We start from the raw sequence: 16,199 nt of genomic DNA, 5'->3' as shown, positions 1-16,199 counted from the left end.
CACTCTGAGGGCAGGGCCTTGGCTGGGTCTTCTTGTTGCTCCTTCATGGGTAGACGCTCAAAGAGTCTTGTTCAATTAAAGTGAAAGTGCACTAACCCATCATGTAAATTCAAATCACTGTGTTACCTTTTTAGTGAATTAGGCATTTAAAACCTCACCTTTTTTTTTTTTTGGTAAAAAGTTTAATTAGGAAGTCCCTGGTGTAATTAGGGAAGTGGTTAGTACTCCATGCTTCCATTGCAGGGGGCATGGGTTTGAACCCTAGTCAGGGAACTAAGATTCCACATGGCCTAAAGTTTAGTTAATCTCTATAGGAATTCATCAATAAGTGCTTGATGCTGGGGGCAAGTGAGGTGAGAAGCAAGTGATCATTGTGTCCCTTAGATGGTACCGCATATACAAGCTCCCACTGCAGTATTCTTGGGCTTCCCTGGTGGCTCAGACAGTAAAGAATCCACCTGCAATGCGGGAGACCTGGACTCAATCCCTGGATTGGGAAGATCCCCTGGAGGAGGGTATGGCAACCCACTGCAGTATTCTTGCCTGGAGAATCTCCATGGACAGAGGAGCCTGGTGGGCTACAGTCCATGGGGTCACACAGAGTCGGACATGACTAAGCACAGCATAGCACAGTGTGTATATGTCAAGCCTAATTTATCCCGTCCTCCTAATTTATCCCTCCCCTCTTTCTCTTTGGTAACCATGAGTTGTTTTCTATGCATGTGGATCTACTCTGTTTTGTAAATAAGTTCATTTGTATCCATTTTTTAATGTTTCACATATAAGTGATACCATATGGTGTTTATCTTTGTCTTAGTATGATGATCTCTAGGTCCATCCGTATTACTGCAAATGGCATTATTTCATTCTTTTTTATGAGTGAGTAGCATTTCATTGTAATATGTTAATGCATCTTCTTTATCCGGTCATCTATCAATGGATGTTTAGGTTACTTCTACATCTTGGCTATTGTAAATAGTACTATGAATTTGGAATGCATATATCTTTTCAAATTAGAGCTTTCTCCACAAACATGCCCAGGAGTGGGATTACAGGATCGCATGGTAACTTTATTTTTAGTTTTTTAGGGAACCTCCACGCTGTTCTCCATAGTGACAACATTTTTGATGGCTAGAATGGTGTGAATAATTTTCCTACTTGATTGAGGCACGAAAACAGGAGGCATTTTATCTGAAGGTTGCTCAGTTAGTAATAAAATTATCAATCTTTTTATTTGGAGCACATTTAAACTGGGAACTGGAACTGTGAGAAAATCACCAGCTCTCCTCAGTGCTCGCTCCGTGGCTCTGTGATTGCAGTCTTAGGCTGGAAGAGCAAAGGCCAGATTGGGCAAGTGTCTGGGGCTCAGGGGCTACCTAGAGGCCCAAGGGAAAACTAAGGAAGCAGACAAAAGGAATCCAGACAAGGTGGGAGAGAAGGACTGCATTAGTCCTCAAGGCAGGGGCAGGCCATCTGAACCCAGCAGGGATGAAAGGGATAAAGAGGGAAGAGCAGAAGTTTAGGTCCACTATTATCATTAAAAACCATGTCATTAAAAGCTATGTCTGTCCTTCTCTACAGTGTCACCAGGAAGCTTTATTTATCTGAGTGCTTTTGTCTTGCTTTGCTTTGTGTTTGTTCCCTGCAGGCCAGTTTGGTATTCCTAAAGGGATTGTCTTTTCTATGCCTGTGAAATTTGAGAATGGAACTTGGGTGGTTCTTACAGATCTCAAAAATACAGAAATAAGTCAACAAGTAATGACCAGAATGGCAAATGATCTAATTCAGGTAATGTCAGAATAGCCACAAGGAAACTGACTTTAATAATGGCCTTAAATGGATTCCCCTAGATCAAGGCATACACTGTTTTACTGTGGTTTCAATTTGCTTCTTATTCCTGGGAACAATAGAAGGCCATAAAAGTTTGGAGAAATCAGCAGAAGATCACTACTTATTTGGTTGTGTAATTTCTAGTATGTTAAAGATAGTAGTTGGTTACTTAAATATCCAGAATCAAAGTACATTTCTAGTAAAGAATGATTAGGTTACTACTGTGATCATTTAATTCTCTGATTACAAAATTTTTGCAAAATTTTTCCACAGGAGCAACTTGTTGCACTTGGAGAGTTGGCAAATTTTCAGCCATGTCAATCAGGTAATCTATTAGATATGATATTTTATAGGGCTGCTATTAAAATAGTATTAAAATATGTGTTAAAACAAAATCACTATTTAATATAAATAAATGTAATCCAAATTTCATCACTTTTCAGGTAAATTATTGACAAAATAAACTATAAGTTTAGTATATCCTTTGAAATAAAGTATCTGATAAGAATGCTAAAGAAATCACACCTTAAATTTCTGTTTTGCTTTTGCTTGCTTATTTTCGGCTTTGCTGGTTCTTTGTGCTGTGTGTGGGCTACTCTCTAGATGCGGTGTGTAGGCTTCTCATTGCAGTGGCTTCTCTTGTTGTGGAGCACAGGCTCTAGGCTTGCAGGCTGCAGTAGCTGTGGCACATAAGCTCAGTGGTTAGGATGCATGGGCTTAGCTGCCTCGGCATGCGGAATCTTCCTGGACCAGGGATCAAACCCATGTCCCCTGCACTGGCAGGCAGATTCTTATCCACTATGCCACCAAGGAAGCCCAAGAAATCACATCTTAACGCCACTATTCCCTATTCCCTTATAAACTTTGTGTATTGTTGTCCTTCAGTCACTAAGCCATGTCCATGTGACCCCATAGTCTATAGCCCACCAGGCTCCTCTGTCCATGGACTCTTACAGGCAAGAATACCAGAGTGGGTTGCCATTTCCTTCTCCAGGGCGTCTTCCCAACCCAGGGACCAAACCCAAGTCTCCTATGTTGGCAGGCAGTTTCTAACCATATATGTTAGCTTCCTAGAGCTGCCGTAGCAAAGTACCACACATGGGTGGCTTAAAACAACAGAACTTTATTCTCTCACAGTCCTGGAGACCAGGAGACCTAAATCAAGGTGTCAGCAAGGCCACACGCTCTCTCTGAAGGCTCTAGGAAAGAATTCTTCCATGCCTCTTTTACCTTCTGGTGGTGACGATTGGCATTCTTGGCTTGTAGCTGCTTCATACCAGTCTCGGCCATTGTCTTCACAAGTATGTCTTCCCTCTGTGTGTACCTGTTTCCAGATCTCTCTTGGGAAGAACATCAGTCATTGCCTTAATTGTTGTTCAGTCCCTCAATCGCGTCAGACTCTGAGATCCCATGAACTGCAGCACGCCAGGCTTCCCTGTTCTTCACCATCTCCAGGAGTTTGCTCAAATTCATGTCCATTGAGTCAGTGATGCCATCCAACCATCTCCTCATCTGTAGTCCCCTTCTCCTCCTGCCCTCCTCCCAGCATTGCCTTGGGAGCCCATCTTAATCCAGTCTGACCCCATCTTAACTTGATTATATCTGCTAAAACTGTATTTCCAAGGAAGGTCACATTTGCTGATACCAGGGATCAGGAATTCAACATATCTTTTTGTATATTTGTGAAACTCACAATACTTACAATTACCTTTAGGTAACATTAAAAAATAACTTTCAATAAGCTTAGTTTTCTTATTGATATTTTCTCTAATTGTAAACTCACAAGGAAGTGTTATCTTTCTTTCCTTACAGAAAACCTCATCTGAAATATGAAAATACCAAAATAAATAAATAAACTTACTCTAAGAAAGAGCTTTCATCAAGTGTCTTTTGAGAGCTCAACATCCCTTCCTTCAATCATTGTTGATGGAGTGTCAACCATCAGCCAGTGCTAGGAGTTAGAAATATGGGGGTGGATAAGATAGACCCATTCTTGCCTTTTGAAACCTACAGTTCATAATTATACCAAGGGCTATAGCTGTAGTGAATCTCAGCATGAGAAGTACAGTGTGCTGTGAGGGCATATGCCCGGGGATGTGATCAAAGAAGCTAACACAGGAAAGCATACATCAGCGTGTTGGAAAAACTGCAAAAAATACCTTGTGTGGCCAAAGCCTAACAAGATGAAGCTGAGAGAGCGAGTGGGGAAGGGCAAATGAGAGTTGCACAGGCTTCTGGGTGAAGAATGACCCAATCAGGTTGTGATCAGTTTGGAAAACATATTGGAACCAAGGCGAGACTGTTTGCAGAAGACTGGTATCAGGAGGGTAGCAGAGTGACACAAGGAAGGGACGATTACAGCTAAGGCTGAAGGCTGTAGACTTTTGAAAGACATTTAGGAAGTAGACTTATCAAGACTTGATTATGGATTGGCTCTGGGGAATCTCAGAAGACTGACTTCTTTTGGTTAAATAACTAGGTGGGTTTTATCAATATGGGGGGGAAAAATGGTAAAGGAAGATTATTTGAGAAAGACAGAGAGTGTGTGTGTGTGTGTGTGTGTGTGTGTGTGTGTGTGCCTGTGTGTGTTTCTGTGTGTGTGTGTGCCTGTGTGTGTGTGTGTGTGCCTGTGTGTGCTTGTGTATGTGTTTGTCTGTGCCTGTGTGTGCCTGTGTGTTTGTGTGTGTGTGCCTGTGTGTGCTTGTGTGTGTGTGTTTGTGTGTGTGTGCCTGTGTGTGCTTGTGTGTGTGTGTCTGTGTGTGTGCCTGTGTGTGCCTGTGTGTGCTTGTGTGTGTGTGTTTGTGTGTGTGTATGTGTGTGTGCCTGTGTGTTTGTGTGTGTGCCTGTGTGTGTGTGTGCCTGTGTGTGCACGCACCTGTGTGTGTGTATGCCTGTGTGTGTTTGTGTGTGTGTGCCTGTGTGTGTGTGACTGTGTGTGTGCCTGTGTGTGCTTGTGTGTGTGTGTCTGTGTGTGTGTGCCTGTGTGTGCGTGTCTGTGGGTGTGTGTGCCTGTGTGTGTGTGTGCCTGTGTGTGTTTGTGTGTGTGTGCCTGTGTGTGCTTGTGTGTGTGTGTTTGTGTGTGTGTGTCTGTGTGTGTGTGCCTGTGTGTGTTTGTGTGTGTGTGTGCCTGTGTGTGTGACTGTGTGTGTTTGTGTGTGTGTGTGGGTGCCAGTGTGTGTTTGTGTGTGTGTGTTTGTGTGTGTGTGCCTGTGTGTGCTTGTGTGTGTGTCTGTCTGTGTGTGTGTGCCTGTGTGTGTTTGTGTGTGTGTGCCTGTGTGTGTTTGTGTGTGCTTGTGTGTGTGTATTTGTGTGTGTGTGCCTGTGTGTGTTTGTGTGTGCTTGTGTGTGTGTGTTTGTGTGTGTGTGCCTGTGTGTGCTTGTGTGTGTGTGTTTGTGTGTGCCTGTGTGTGTGTGCGTGTGCTTGTGTGTGTTTGTGTGTGTGTGTGTGTGCGTATGCTTGTGTGTGTTTGTGTGTGTGTGTGTGTTTGTGTGTATGTGTGTGTGTTAGGTGGGAGAGGATGTGCGGTGCCAGGGTACAGGAGAAATAAACTTAGTTGCTTACATTTTGTTTTTTCCTTTAATCTTTGTATTGGTTGCTTACATTTTGATTCTGAAATACCTGTGGGGGTATCTCAAATAGATGCAACAGATAAGAGAACCACATACTTTCTGGAGCTCATCAGGATCTGAACTACGTTTATCAAACTGGGAGTTGTTGACTTTATATATATTGGGTTGGCCAGAAAGTTCGGTCGAGTTTTTCTGTAAGACTTTAAACTCGAACCAACTTTTTGGCCAATTCAATAGAATTGGGGCCGTAAGCATGATGGAGATTGCAGAGAGAGAGAAGGCCTGGAGGAACTCAGCCTTTGATGATTCAGTAGAAGAGCTGACGGAGGACTGACTGGAAGCGGGGTGATCAGAGAGTCAGGACAGGCCCTGGAATCTGATGCCATGGAAGACCAAAAGGCATTGTTTGGGGATGAAGGCTGGTCTGCACTGTGGGATGCTACCAGGGGATCAAATCAAATGAGACCCGTTAAGTCCCCAGTGGACCAAGGACACCAAGGACATTCGTGACTTTGATGAGAGCCTAGCAGTTTTGTGGAACAGGGAGGCAAAAGTGAAACCGGTGTGGGCAAGGAGGACTGAGCCCCAGGAACTACAGACTTGCTGTTGTGCCAGGGTACTGAGTGCTGTGGGCCTGAGGATGTGTGTGCTGAGAACAGAAAAGGGCCCCATGAGGACAGGATGGAAGCTCTTTCTGGACAAGGAGACATCTAAACAAAGTCATGAGAAAGAAGAAGGTGTTAGCTAAGATGGGGGTAAATGGAAGGGTTGGTCCATTCAGAGAGAGCAGCAGGAGTATACAAAGGCAGAAATATAAGGCAAAACTTTCTGAGAACTGCCAATTCATTTTATCTGTAAAATAAAATTGGAGGTGAAAAGTGTCAGAAAGTGGAAAGGTTACCTAATCTTGTTAAAACCAATGAAGGACTTGAAGGGAGGGATGGGAGCAAATTTAAATTTTGAAATGATCACTCTGTTCATAATAGGAAGAACGTATTGGATGGGAGAGAGCGAAAGTAGTAGTAAGACCAGTTTGGGGGTTTTTTTTGGCAGGTAGAGTAATTATGAGGGCCTGACTGAAGCGAGGCAGCAGCAGCAGCAGCAGCAAGAAGTGGCCATGAAATATAGAAAAGGTGCTAGATTTGAAGATATAAAGTTAACAGAACTTGATCATCTGAGATATAGGCTAAGAGAGAGCTTGGGATGGGGACGAAGAATGCCCCAATGTGTTTGGGGTCTCGACATATGGTGGAGTCATTCCCTAAGACAGAACTTCCCAAACCATTAGCCACAAATGGGTTGGGACATGGAGCTAGTGATCTCCTTAGCTCCAGAGACTGAATCTGGAGCAACTGGCATTCCCAGGCTGGTTGCCTCTATTGTCCTGGTCATTTTCTATGTGTGCTAAATAATGAAAATGATTGAGAAGCTGTGGTCAAGGTAAGGGCTATAGAAGAAGGAGCAGGTTTTCCAGAGGCATTTGTGTCCAGTGGGTAAGAGACACATGGTCTCTGGAGGCCAGGAGAGAGATCTGGGCTGGAGATGAGGCTACAGAGTCATCAGTAACTAACTGGTAGTTTTTTAGAAGTTGATAACCATGATGACCCTGTGGGGAAGGACCTGACTCTTTGAGGAAGGGAGACTTCTTCACTGCTTGGTCTCTCGTGCCTTTTAAATTTCATTTGGTGGGCATGTTTGACACATTCAAAAATATAAATAAGCAGAGAGAGACATATCTGGATGGATTGGTGTTAACTTTCAACCACCACTGGAGAAGGAGGAATGTGAGGAGAAAGATCCTCAAGACAGCAATAGAAAACAAACTTCAGAGCACAGAGATAAGATACCAACAGGAAGCATCTCTTCTGCCGAGACCTCAGAAAAGAGGAGAGGTGATGGATAGGATGCAGGGAATTTTGTAGGAGGTGTGGATTCAGAACAAAAATGGCAGCAAGGCCAGGTACCAGTGATCAAACTCTAGGGGGAAGCTAGGGTTGTAAGGAAAGAGGTGAAGATTTGAAGTAATTTGTTAAGAGGAAAGGAAAGAAGGACAATGGAAAAAGTCATAATTTTCTTTTAGAGCTAAAGGCTCAATGGAGTTTAGAGACAATGACATTTGTAATAATTCCAGTGTACATTTGTGTGATTCCCTGTAATGGTGCTCAGCTGCCTGGATGCAGGAAAGGAATTCCAGAGGTATGATTTGCAGTAAGTTCTGAAATATCAGAGAGTGCTGCCACCCCTCCACTTAGAATACAAATAAAATTTGGAATAAAGATGACACTATACAGTATTTCAACAAAATGCTGAGTATTTCCTTGATGACTTTATGTGGCATCTCAAATTATCTTCCCAAAGTTTTTATGTTTCTCCTATTTTTTTTTATGTGTGTGTCTTGTTTGACTGGTACCCTAAATGGGTGCTCAGGTGATTTGGTCATTGGTATTGAACAAGGGAACAGAAAATGACTACACTTTTGTTACTCTGCTTGGCACTTGGGTTTGAAGCAAGTGAGGCAGTGAAGATGAGGGTAACTGAAAGAAAGCTGATGAAGTAATGGACTACAGGGGGTCTCTATTGGATAAAGAAGGAAGTAATAAATAGAAATAAAATTTAGAAAATCTAGGCAGGTGTAGGATAATATTGAAAACATGTAACAATCAGTGTGATGCATATTTCAACCAATTTAAGAAGTTGCTGCTCCTCAGAATGGATTAACTAGTAAAAAGAAGCTGGCAGGGTACCAAAGAGTGCCCTTGGTCATACCCAAGAAGGTTTAATGAGGTCACAGTACCAGCAGTGCAGGGAAGTGCAGAGAGACCACAAGGAAAAGAGGTTATGCGCAGAGGGTGGCTTTTGAGAACTGAGACCCAGTTCTGGCTGGTGGTCAAATCACCAGGAGTGGGCCAGACCAAACAAAGCCTCAAGACCGCATGCAGGTTGAGTGGGTACAGAAGTCCAACAAGGAGTTGCATTTACCTCGAACTCTTGTATGCTCAAAATGTAAGGCCCTCTTTTCCTGCCTGGCAGGCAAGAGTTGCAAACTCCTCTTACGATATTGACTGATAAGGCAGTCATTCTAAACTTGACTCCATTGACTGGTTGTTAGTCCTAAATTTCCCATAACCCTTGCATAGTAGAAGGTTTTCTGAAAGATAATTACCTGATTTTATGCTCTGTTTTTATTAACAAAAGTTAAGTCATATACATATATGTGTTAGTCATTCAGTCATGTCTGACTCTTTGCAACCCCATGAACTGTAGCCTGCCAGACTTGTCTGGCGGGAATGGAATTCTCCAGGCAAGAATGCTGGAGTGGGTAACCATTCGCTTTCTCCAGAGGATCTTCTAACCTGGGTCTCCTACACTGTAGGCAGATTCTTTACCATCTGAGCCAACAGGGAAGCCCCATACACACACATACACACACACACACATGCACACACACACACATTTATGTGTGTTCATTCATTTGATGATGACTCTGTCACCACTGGACCCTTGTACCTTGCCCAAAACACTGTTTCACAGATTCCAAGATTAGAGCATTGAAAATAATCAGAACTTGGCAGATTGTGGAAATTTCTGCTTATTATCATATCAATGAGATAATTCATGTATGAGATTTAATCTTTTCAATTAATTTAATACTTAATTTCCCTGCTTTTAGAAACTGACTTAAACCAAGAAGATGTAGAGACTGCTTTACCAACAAAAAATGATCATCAGGGACATCGAAAAGTGTCAGATGGTAGGTATATCATTTGGAAGAAGGAAGTGTGCTTTTATCCAAGGCTTAACATGAAATTTCAGAGAAAGGATCATCTGTTAGCTATAAAATGGGAGTTAAATCTTTCATCTCCCTCATCCTATACTCAAAAATATCATTGTTAAAAATCTGTTGGAATCTTTGAAGGAAAGTGCCAGATATTCACTAAGTACCTTCTAGATGCTGGTCACTGTGAAAGACACTGGGGCCCATAGTAAGGCAGTTGTGGCCACACAAACACAGGGGAAAGAGCCCTGGAGAATATGAAAAAGTAAACACCAAGATACACAGTGGATTAAAAAATGCAACGAGACAGGGCAAGATAGGACACAAAGGAACAAAGTAAGTAATCTAGAAACTCACAAGGAAAGAAAAGATCCTTGTAGTGTATGAAGGAGGAAATTTAATAATATTTTGAAATCTAGTTGAGACTTAAGATGGTAAAAAAAAAAAATCAAATGGGCACTTATTTATTTATTCAGAAACTGTGCTGGTTTAGTCACACAGGGGGAAAAAATTCTAGCAAACTGCCATACCACGATGTACATATGTTTAACAGTTCTGTACTGTAGACTTAAAATTTTGTGAAAAGGGTAAATTCCATGTTATATATTTTTATCACACACACACACTCACACACACACTGTGAGAGGTGCTACGAGTGTCAATATAGATCAGATATCTTCCTTGCTCTCCAAGTGCTCACCATCGAGCGTGGGAGACAGCAAAGCAGAGCAAAAACTACCCTGTTGAGAGATAAGTGTTATGACAGAGAGAGGCCCAGGGTATAGGGAAACCACATAAAGAGTGTTAGGGAAGGGGCTTTCAAGAAGAGAGAAAATGGGAACTGAGCCTCAAAGGAGGAGGAAGAATCACTCCTGTAACCTGGTAAAAGGAGGTGTGCTAATGGAGGGGCAGGTAGGGAAGACATTGTGAAAGGTGTCCCACCAGAAGGAAAAACAGGAGCAAAGCAGGCATGTCAGGGAGTCCAGGCAGGGCCAGAAGTGTGAAACTGTTCAGTTCAGTTCAGTCACTCAGTCGTGTCCAACTCTTTGCGATCTCATGGACTGCAGCACACCAGGCCTCCCTGTCCATTACCAGCTCCCGGAGTTTACTGAAACTCGTGTCCATTGAGTTGATGATGCCATCCAACCATCTGATCCTGTGTCATCCCCTTCTCCTCTCACCTTCAATCTTTCCCAGCATCAGGGTCTTTTCAAATGAGTCAGCTTTCCCATCAGATGGCCAAAATATTGGAGTTTCAGTTTCAGCACCAGTCCTTCCAATGAACATTCAGGACTGATCTCCCTTAGGATGGACTGGTTGGATCTCCTTGCAGTCCAAGGGACTCTCAAGAGTCTTCTCCAACACCACAGTTCAAAAGCATCAGTTCTTCAGCACTCAGCTTTCTTTACAGTCCAACTCTCACATCCATACATGACTACTGGAAAAACCATAGCCTTGACTAGATTGACTGTTGTTGGCAAAGTAATCTCTACTTTTTGATATGCTGTCTAGGTTGGTCATAACTTTTCTTCCAAGAAGTAAGCGTCTTTTAATTTCATGGCTGCAATCACCATCTGCAGTGATTTTGGAATCCAAAAAATAAAATTTGCCACTGTTTCTCCATCTATTTGCCATGAAGTGATGGGATCAGATGCCATGATCTTAGTTTTCTGAATGCTGAGCTTTAAGCCAACATTTTCACTCTCCTCTTTCACTTTCATCAAGAGGCTCTTTAGTTCCTCTTCACTTTCTGCAATAAGGGTGGTGTCATCTGCATATCTGAGGTTACTGATATTTTTCCCGGCAATCTTGATTCCAGCTCTTGCTTCATCCAGCCCAGCATTTTCTCATGGTGTACTCTGCATGTAAGTTAAATAAGCAGGGTGACAATATACAGCCTTGATGTACTTCTTTTCCTATTTGGAACCAGCCTGTTGTTCCATGTCCAATTCTAACTTGCTTCCTGACTTGCATACAGATTTCTCAAGAGGCAGGTCAGGTGGTCTGGTATTCCCATCTCTTTCAGAATTTTCCACAGTTTATTGTGATCCACACAGTCAAAACATCAAATTGGTTCTTTGGCAGCATCAAATTGTATTCAGATGATAATCAGGGTAGCTGGGACAGAACAGGGAATCCAGAAAGGATGGAGAGAGCTGAAAGAGATAGGTAGAGGCCATCAGCTGTTCAGCTGAATGGTTGATGGAGGGCTCTGCAACATGCCTGGTGAATGGCTGGACAAAGCATGAAATGGATGGGAGCAGACTTGATGAATGAATCTAGCTCCCTCTAGAAGTTGGTCAAGCTGACCAAATCACTGTCCAGAGGAGCATAGTAAATTCAGTTCCACTCAGAATACTTAAGAGGTTCGGTCAGACAGTGTCTCTACGTATCTGGGTAACAGTCAACCCAGCTGGTGATAAGCAATGCCATGGAAAGAGGGAGCCCACTGGGGCCCCTGTTGGGGGACTGAGCAAACACTATAAGGTCTGTCATGAAGGGGATGACTGGCAGCTTCCCAGGACAGAGGAGGAAAGGCCAAATTGTAGTCTTTGCACCAGAACCATATAAGTTGTTCATTAAAATTTTAGGCTCTTAGGCTTGCTGCTGCTGCTGCTAAGTCGCTTCAGTCGTATCCGACTCTGTGTGACCCCATAGACGGCAGCCCACCAGGCTCCCCCGTCCCTGGGATTCTCCAGGCAAGAACACTGGAGTGGGTTGCCATTTCCTTCTCCAATGCATGAAAGTGAAAAGTGAAAGTGAAGTCACTCAGTCGTGTCTGACTCTTCATGACCCCATGGTCTGCGGCCCACCAGGCTCCTCTGTCCATGGGATTTTCCAGGCAAGAGTACTGGAGTGGGGTGCCATTGCTATCTCCGCTCTTAGGCTTAAGTAATTCATAAAAAATTTTAGTAGTGGTTAAGCGGGGAAAATGGGGTTGAATTTGGGTTGTTGTGGGGGCTATTTGTTTAATGAGCACTGGAATCAATTATAACAGTATGGTGTTTTCCATATTGAAAGGTGAACTGTGAAAAAATTTAGTAGGTATGAAGTGGATGTAATAACTAGCATTTTTTTGAGCTAGAATAAAATAGATAATAAAAGGTAAGTAAGAAGAGCAGAAACTAAATATTCTATTTAGTACACTTTTCCAGTAAACTAAATAGAATATTAATAGAAAGAAAAAGGTATGTAGAAAAGAGAAGGGTAAGAATAAATTAGAAAAGGGTATTTTCTCATGGAGCTTTTTGTTTCATTAATTACATGCACACAAGTGCAGGTATTGGTCTGGAATGTGAAAAACCAAAAATTTATAGTGGGTAATGGTCAAACAAAGTTTGAAAAGCACTCACATAGAACATCTCATGGGCTGTTAGTTATGTTCTAAACCCACCATGTTTTATCTAATTTTGTTTCAGACTATAAAGATTTGTTTACTCATCTAATGCCAGATGATGAAAAAGATCTAATTTTGTCGGATGGTGAGTCTGTTGAGTGATAAACAGTCTTCGCAGTGCTGATGATCTTGGCAGAAATCATCCAGTCTTAGAGAATGGCCTTGTGGTCAGAAAACACAGTCCAGCACCTGAAGTAACTTTGAAAGAACTCTCCTCGTATTCACAGATGCTTTGAAGGAGAGATGAAAAAGATGGAAGGAAATTTTATTTTAAAACCAAAATTGCTTCCGTGTCATAATCACGTCATCTCTCCTCAAATACTCTAATTTCAGCTCCAGCTCCCATGTCTCATTCTTCTTACCTTTTCTTCTCAATTCCTCATTACAAAACTCAAAATAGCTGTCATGCCAAGTCAGGATCCTTCTCAGAATGGGGGTGAAAGGAAGACCCTGACGAGCCCAAGTTAGAAATCTCTTTAACAGGGGAAATCTGGAAAATTTTATACATGCTTACATATATGTATCTTGTATGTATTTGTATAGAGGCTTATATATTCTTAAAATCTGCCTAAGGAGTCGTACATCCAGAAGATAATAATAACCTATTCTGTTTCCATCTTGACTACTTCTTTACTTAAAACTGTCTGTACAGGAGGGAGCCGGTAAATGCTGAAACATTGCCGGTGACCAGAGTTTCACAGGGAGGTTGGTAGACACTTCACTGAGAAGTTTGGCTAGAAACCCATTTGCCCCTGACAGTGGCTTATCCATGACACCATATAAAAGTGATCTGTAATCCCATGTGTAAAACAGATAGCTAGTGGGAAGCTGCTGTATAGCACAGAGAGGTGAGTTAAGTGTTATGTGATGACCTAGGGGGATGAGATAGGGAGGCTGGCTCGAGATGGAGGGGATATGTGTATATATAGCTGATCTAACATAGCAGAAACTAATACAACATTGCTAAACTATTATATTCCGATAATAAACAACAAAGCGACCTGACATCTTGCAGCTTTCAAAGAGGGCAAGGCATTCTAAGGACCTTGGAGTAGAAGGAAAAAGATAGGGAAAAATGAGAATAATAGCAAAAATCAATATACTTTAAATACTAAAAATGCTGTTCTTCTAATTGTCTATTTACTGCATTGGATTTTTTAGATCTGATTCCTCAAACTGGCTCTGAAAAGCCACAAAGTCAAGAATGCACAAATAGTAGGTGGTAGACAGACATTCACATTAAAAAGTGATCTTTTCTGTTATAAATAAACTGGGTAGAAGAGCGCAAGTGTCCCTGTGATACATGATCCCACATCCCTAGGAACTCAGCCTTGTTTGCTGACTCTCTGGAGCCTGGCTCCCTACTTTAAAACCAGGGTTATGACAGTGACAACAGAACCCTTCCCTCAGAATGAAGAAGTAAGGAAGTAGACACAAATACATCTGCAGATCCAGATTCTCAAAGTTTGTAGCTGAGTTGTTAACAATATTTTACACAAACAAGGCAGACACTGATGTCTTTGTGGTTAGCCAACTCGGGATATTCACTTACGGCCTCACATGTATGCATGCGTACTCAGTCGTGTCCTACTCTTTGTGACCCCATGGCCCCGCCAGGCTCCTCTGTCCATAGAATTTTCCAGGCAAGAATACTGGAGTGGATTTCCATTTCCTTCTCCAGGAATCTTCCTGACCCAGGGATTGAACCCACATCTCTTGTGCCTCCTGCATTGGCAGGTAGGTTCTTTTCTAGCTGAAAATGTTAGAACGGGGAAACGTTAGCACTTCTATTTCTATGTCCAGTAAGATGAACAGATCCATTGCGCCTTCCATTCTGAACTTGTGCAGTGTGGTAGGCTTTGGAGTGGGGCTAGCCATGGGGAATTAGAATTGGTGCATAGAGGAAAAGCAGGGCCAAAAGAGGAAATGAAACTGACAATATAGCCGCAAGCAAAATTCAGAGTGAGAAACAAAGGGGCCAAGAGGGACTGCACGTATAAATAGATTAAAGTCAGGCAAAGTGGCCAGAATTTAGTTTTGCTATATGAAAACATCTAATGATGATCAGTGGTTTGATTTCCTTCATAGGGTCCCTCTCACACATGCAGTTCCTCAGCTATTGAATCAGCTTGAGTATAGGAATCCAGTAAAAGAAAGGAAGGGGGTAGCCAAAGAAAAGCCAATGAAAACATGTTGACCAATGTATTTTTAAAACAGTTACATCCTTTCGGGGATCCCCTGGTCAGTCAGTAAAGAGTCTGCCTGCAATGCAGGAGACCTGGGTTCAATCCCTGGGTCAGGAAGATCCCCTGGAGGAGGAAATGGCAACCCACTCCAGTATTCTTGCCTGAAGAATTCCATGGACAGAGGAGCCTGGTGGGCTACAGTACATGGGATCACAAAGAGTCGGACACACTAACACTTTAGAGTGACTAACATTTTGACTTTCATATTCTTTCATTACCTTCCTTTCACAGATTCTGAAGGCCAGGCTATGGAACAGTAAGAGATCAAATCAGGCCAATTATAAGATTATTTGGTAGTATAATAAATATGGAAAGACCATCAATATCTATATTTTGTTGTGTGGTTGCCAAGTCCTGTCCAACTCTTTCCGACCCCATGGACTGTAGCCCACCAGGCTCCTCTGTCCATGGCATTTCCCAGGCAAGAATTCTGGAGTGAGTTGCCATTTCCTTCTCCAGGCAATCTTCCTGGCCTGGGGGTCAAACCCATGTCTCCTGCATTGGCAGGCAGGTTCTTTACCACTGAAGCACCAGGGAAGCCTGAATATCTGTATTCAGGGAAGAACAATTTGAAAGATTTGCTTCAGTCTTTAGCTAATATTGTACTAGACAGTTCAGTAAGAGTGGCAGCGCACACACAAAGTCAGGTCAGTCATTTTGTATTACCTGGATTCATTGATGGTTGCTTATTGCTGTCTCTGCTCTGCTCAGTCACTTCAATTATGTCTGACTCTTTACGACCCCATGAACTGTAGCCCACCAAGCTCCTCTGTCTGTGGGATTTTCCTGGAAGAACACTGGAGTGGGCTGCCATTTCTGTACTTTCTCCAAATAATTTGGTACCAACTGCTGTTTTTTGAACTGCACGGAAATAGAATTGTCAGTCATTGCATCCCTGCTTATACATCCTTCTGAAAGAACCTGTTCCTCCCACAGACCAACCCTAAGGCATGGGCCTAGGTGGCCACGTTTGCTCAAATGTCCTTACCACATCAGCCTCGACTGACTGGTACACACCTGACTCAAGGAGAAACAATCAGAGCTTTCTCTTGCTCTCTCGAGAAATTTGAACTCAGCAAAATGGATGAGTGAGTTGCTGTCTGAGTGATAGCAATGGTAGTGAGCAAAAGGAGGCCACAAGGTTCTGTCTGTGGGGTCTTTAGACCTGGTCAGTTTCACGACCTTCCCAAGACTCAGCTGTGTGTTGTTTCTCCTTGGTATAAGTGTCATTAGAACTAACCACACTTCTAGTCTAAATTGAATAGATTCTGTTTCTTGACACCGCCTGAAGCCCAGGTAAACTATGTTTTTTTTAAAAAAGCACAATCTTACACCTGGGCTTCCCAGGTGACATCAGTGGTAAAGAACCTGCCTGTCAACA

The 16,199-nt window shown here is 42.6% G+C and overlaps 1 protein-coding gene across 1 annotated transcript in view; it reads left to right on the top strand.

Annotated features, from left to right (window-relative positions):
- MDH1B (malate dehydrogenase 1B) overlaps window positions 1-16,199 on the top strand; it is a 58,344-nt gene that overhangs the window by 19,556 nt on the left and 22,589 nt on the right. The window contains exons 8-9 of the mRNA XM_068968477.1: window positions 1,649-1,788; window positions 2,104-2,199. Of these exons, the coding sequence (XP_068824578.1) occupies window positions 1,649-1,788; window positions 2,104-2,199 (236 nt within the window). The remainder of the gene's footprint in view (window positions 1-1,648; window positions 1,789-2,103; window positions 2,200-16,199) is intronic.

The sequence above is a fragment of the Capricornis sumatraensis genome, chromosome 3, assembly GCF_032405125.1.
Source record: "Capricornis sumatraensis isolate serow.1 chromosome 3, serow.2, whole genome shotgun sequence".
NCBI lineage: Eukaryota > Metazoa > Chordata > Mammalia > Artiodactyla > Bovidae > Capricornis > Capricornis sumatraensis.
Note: the sequence above shows the minus strand (reverse complement) of the source record. Positions and strands in the feature narration are given on the sequence as shown.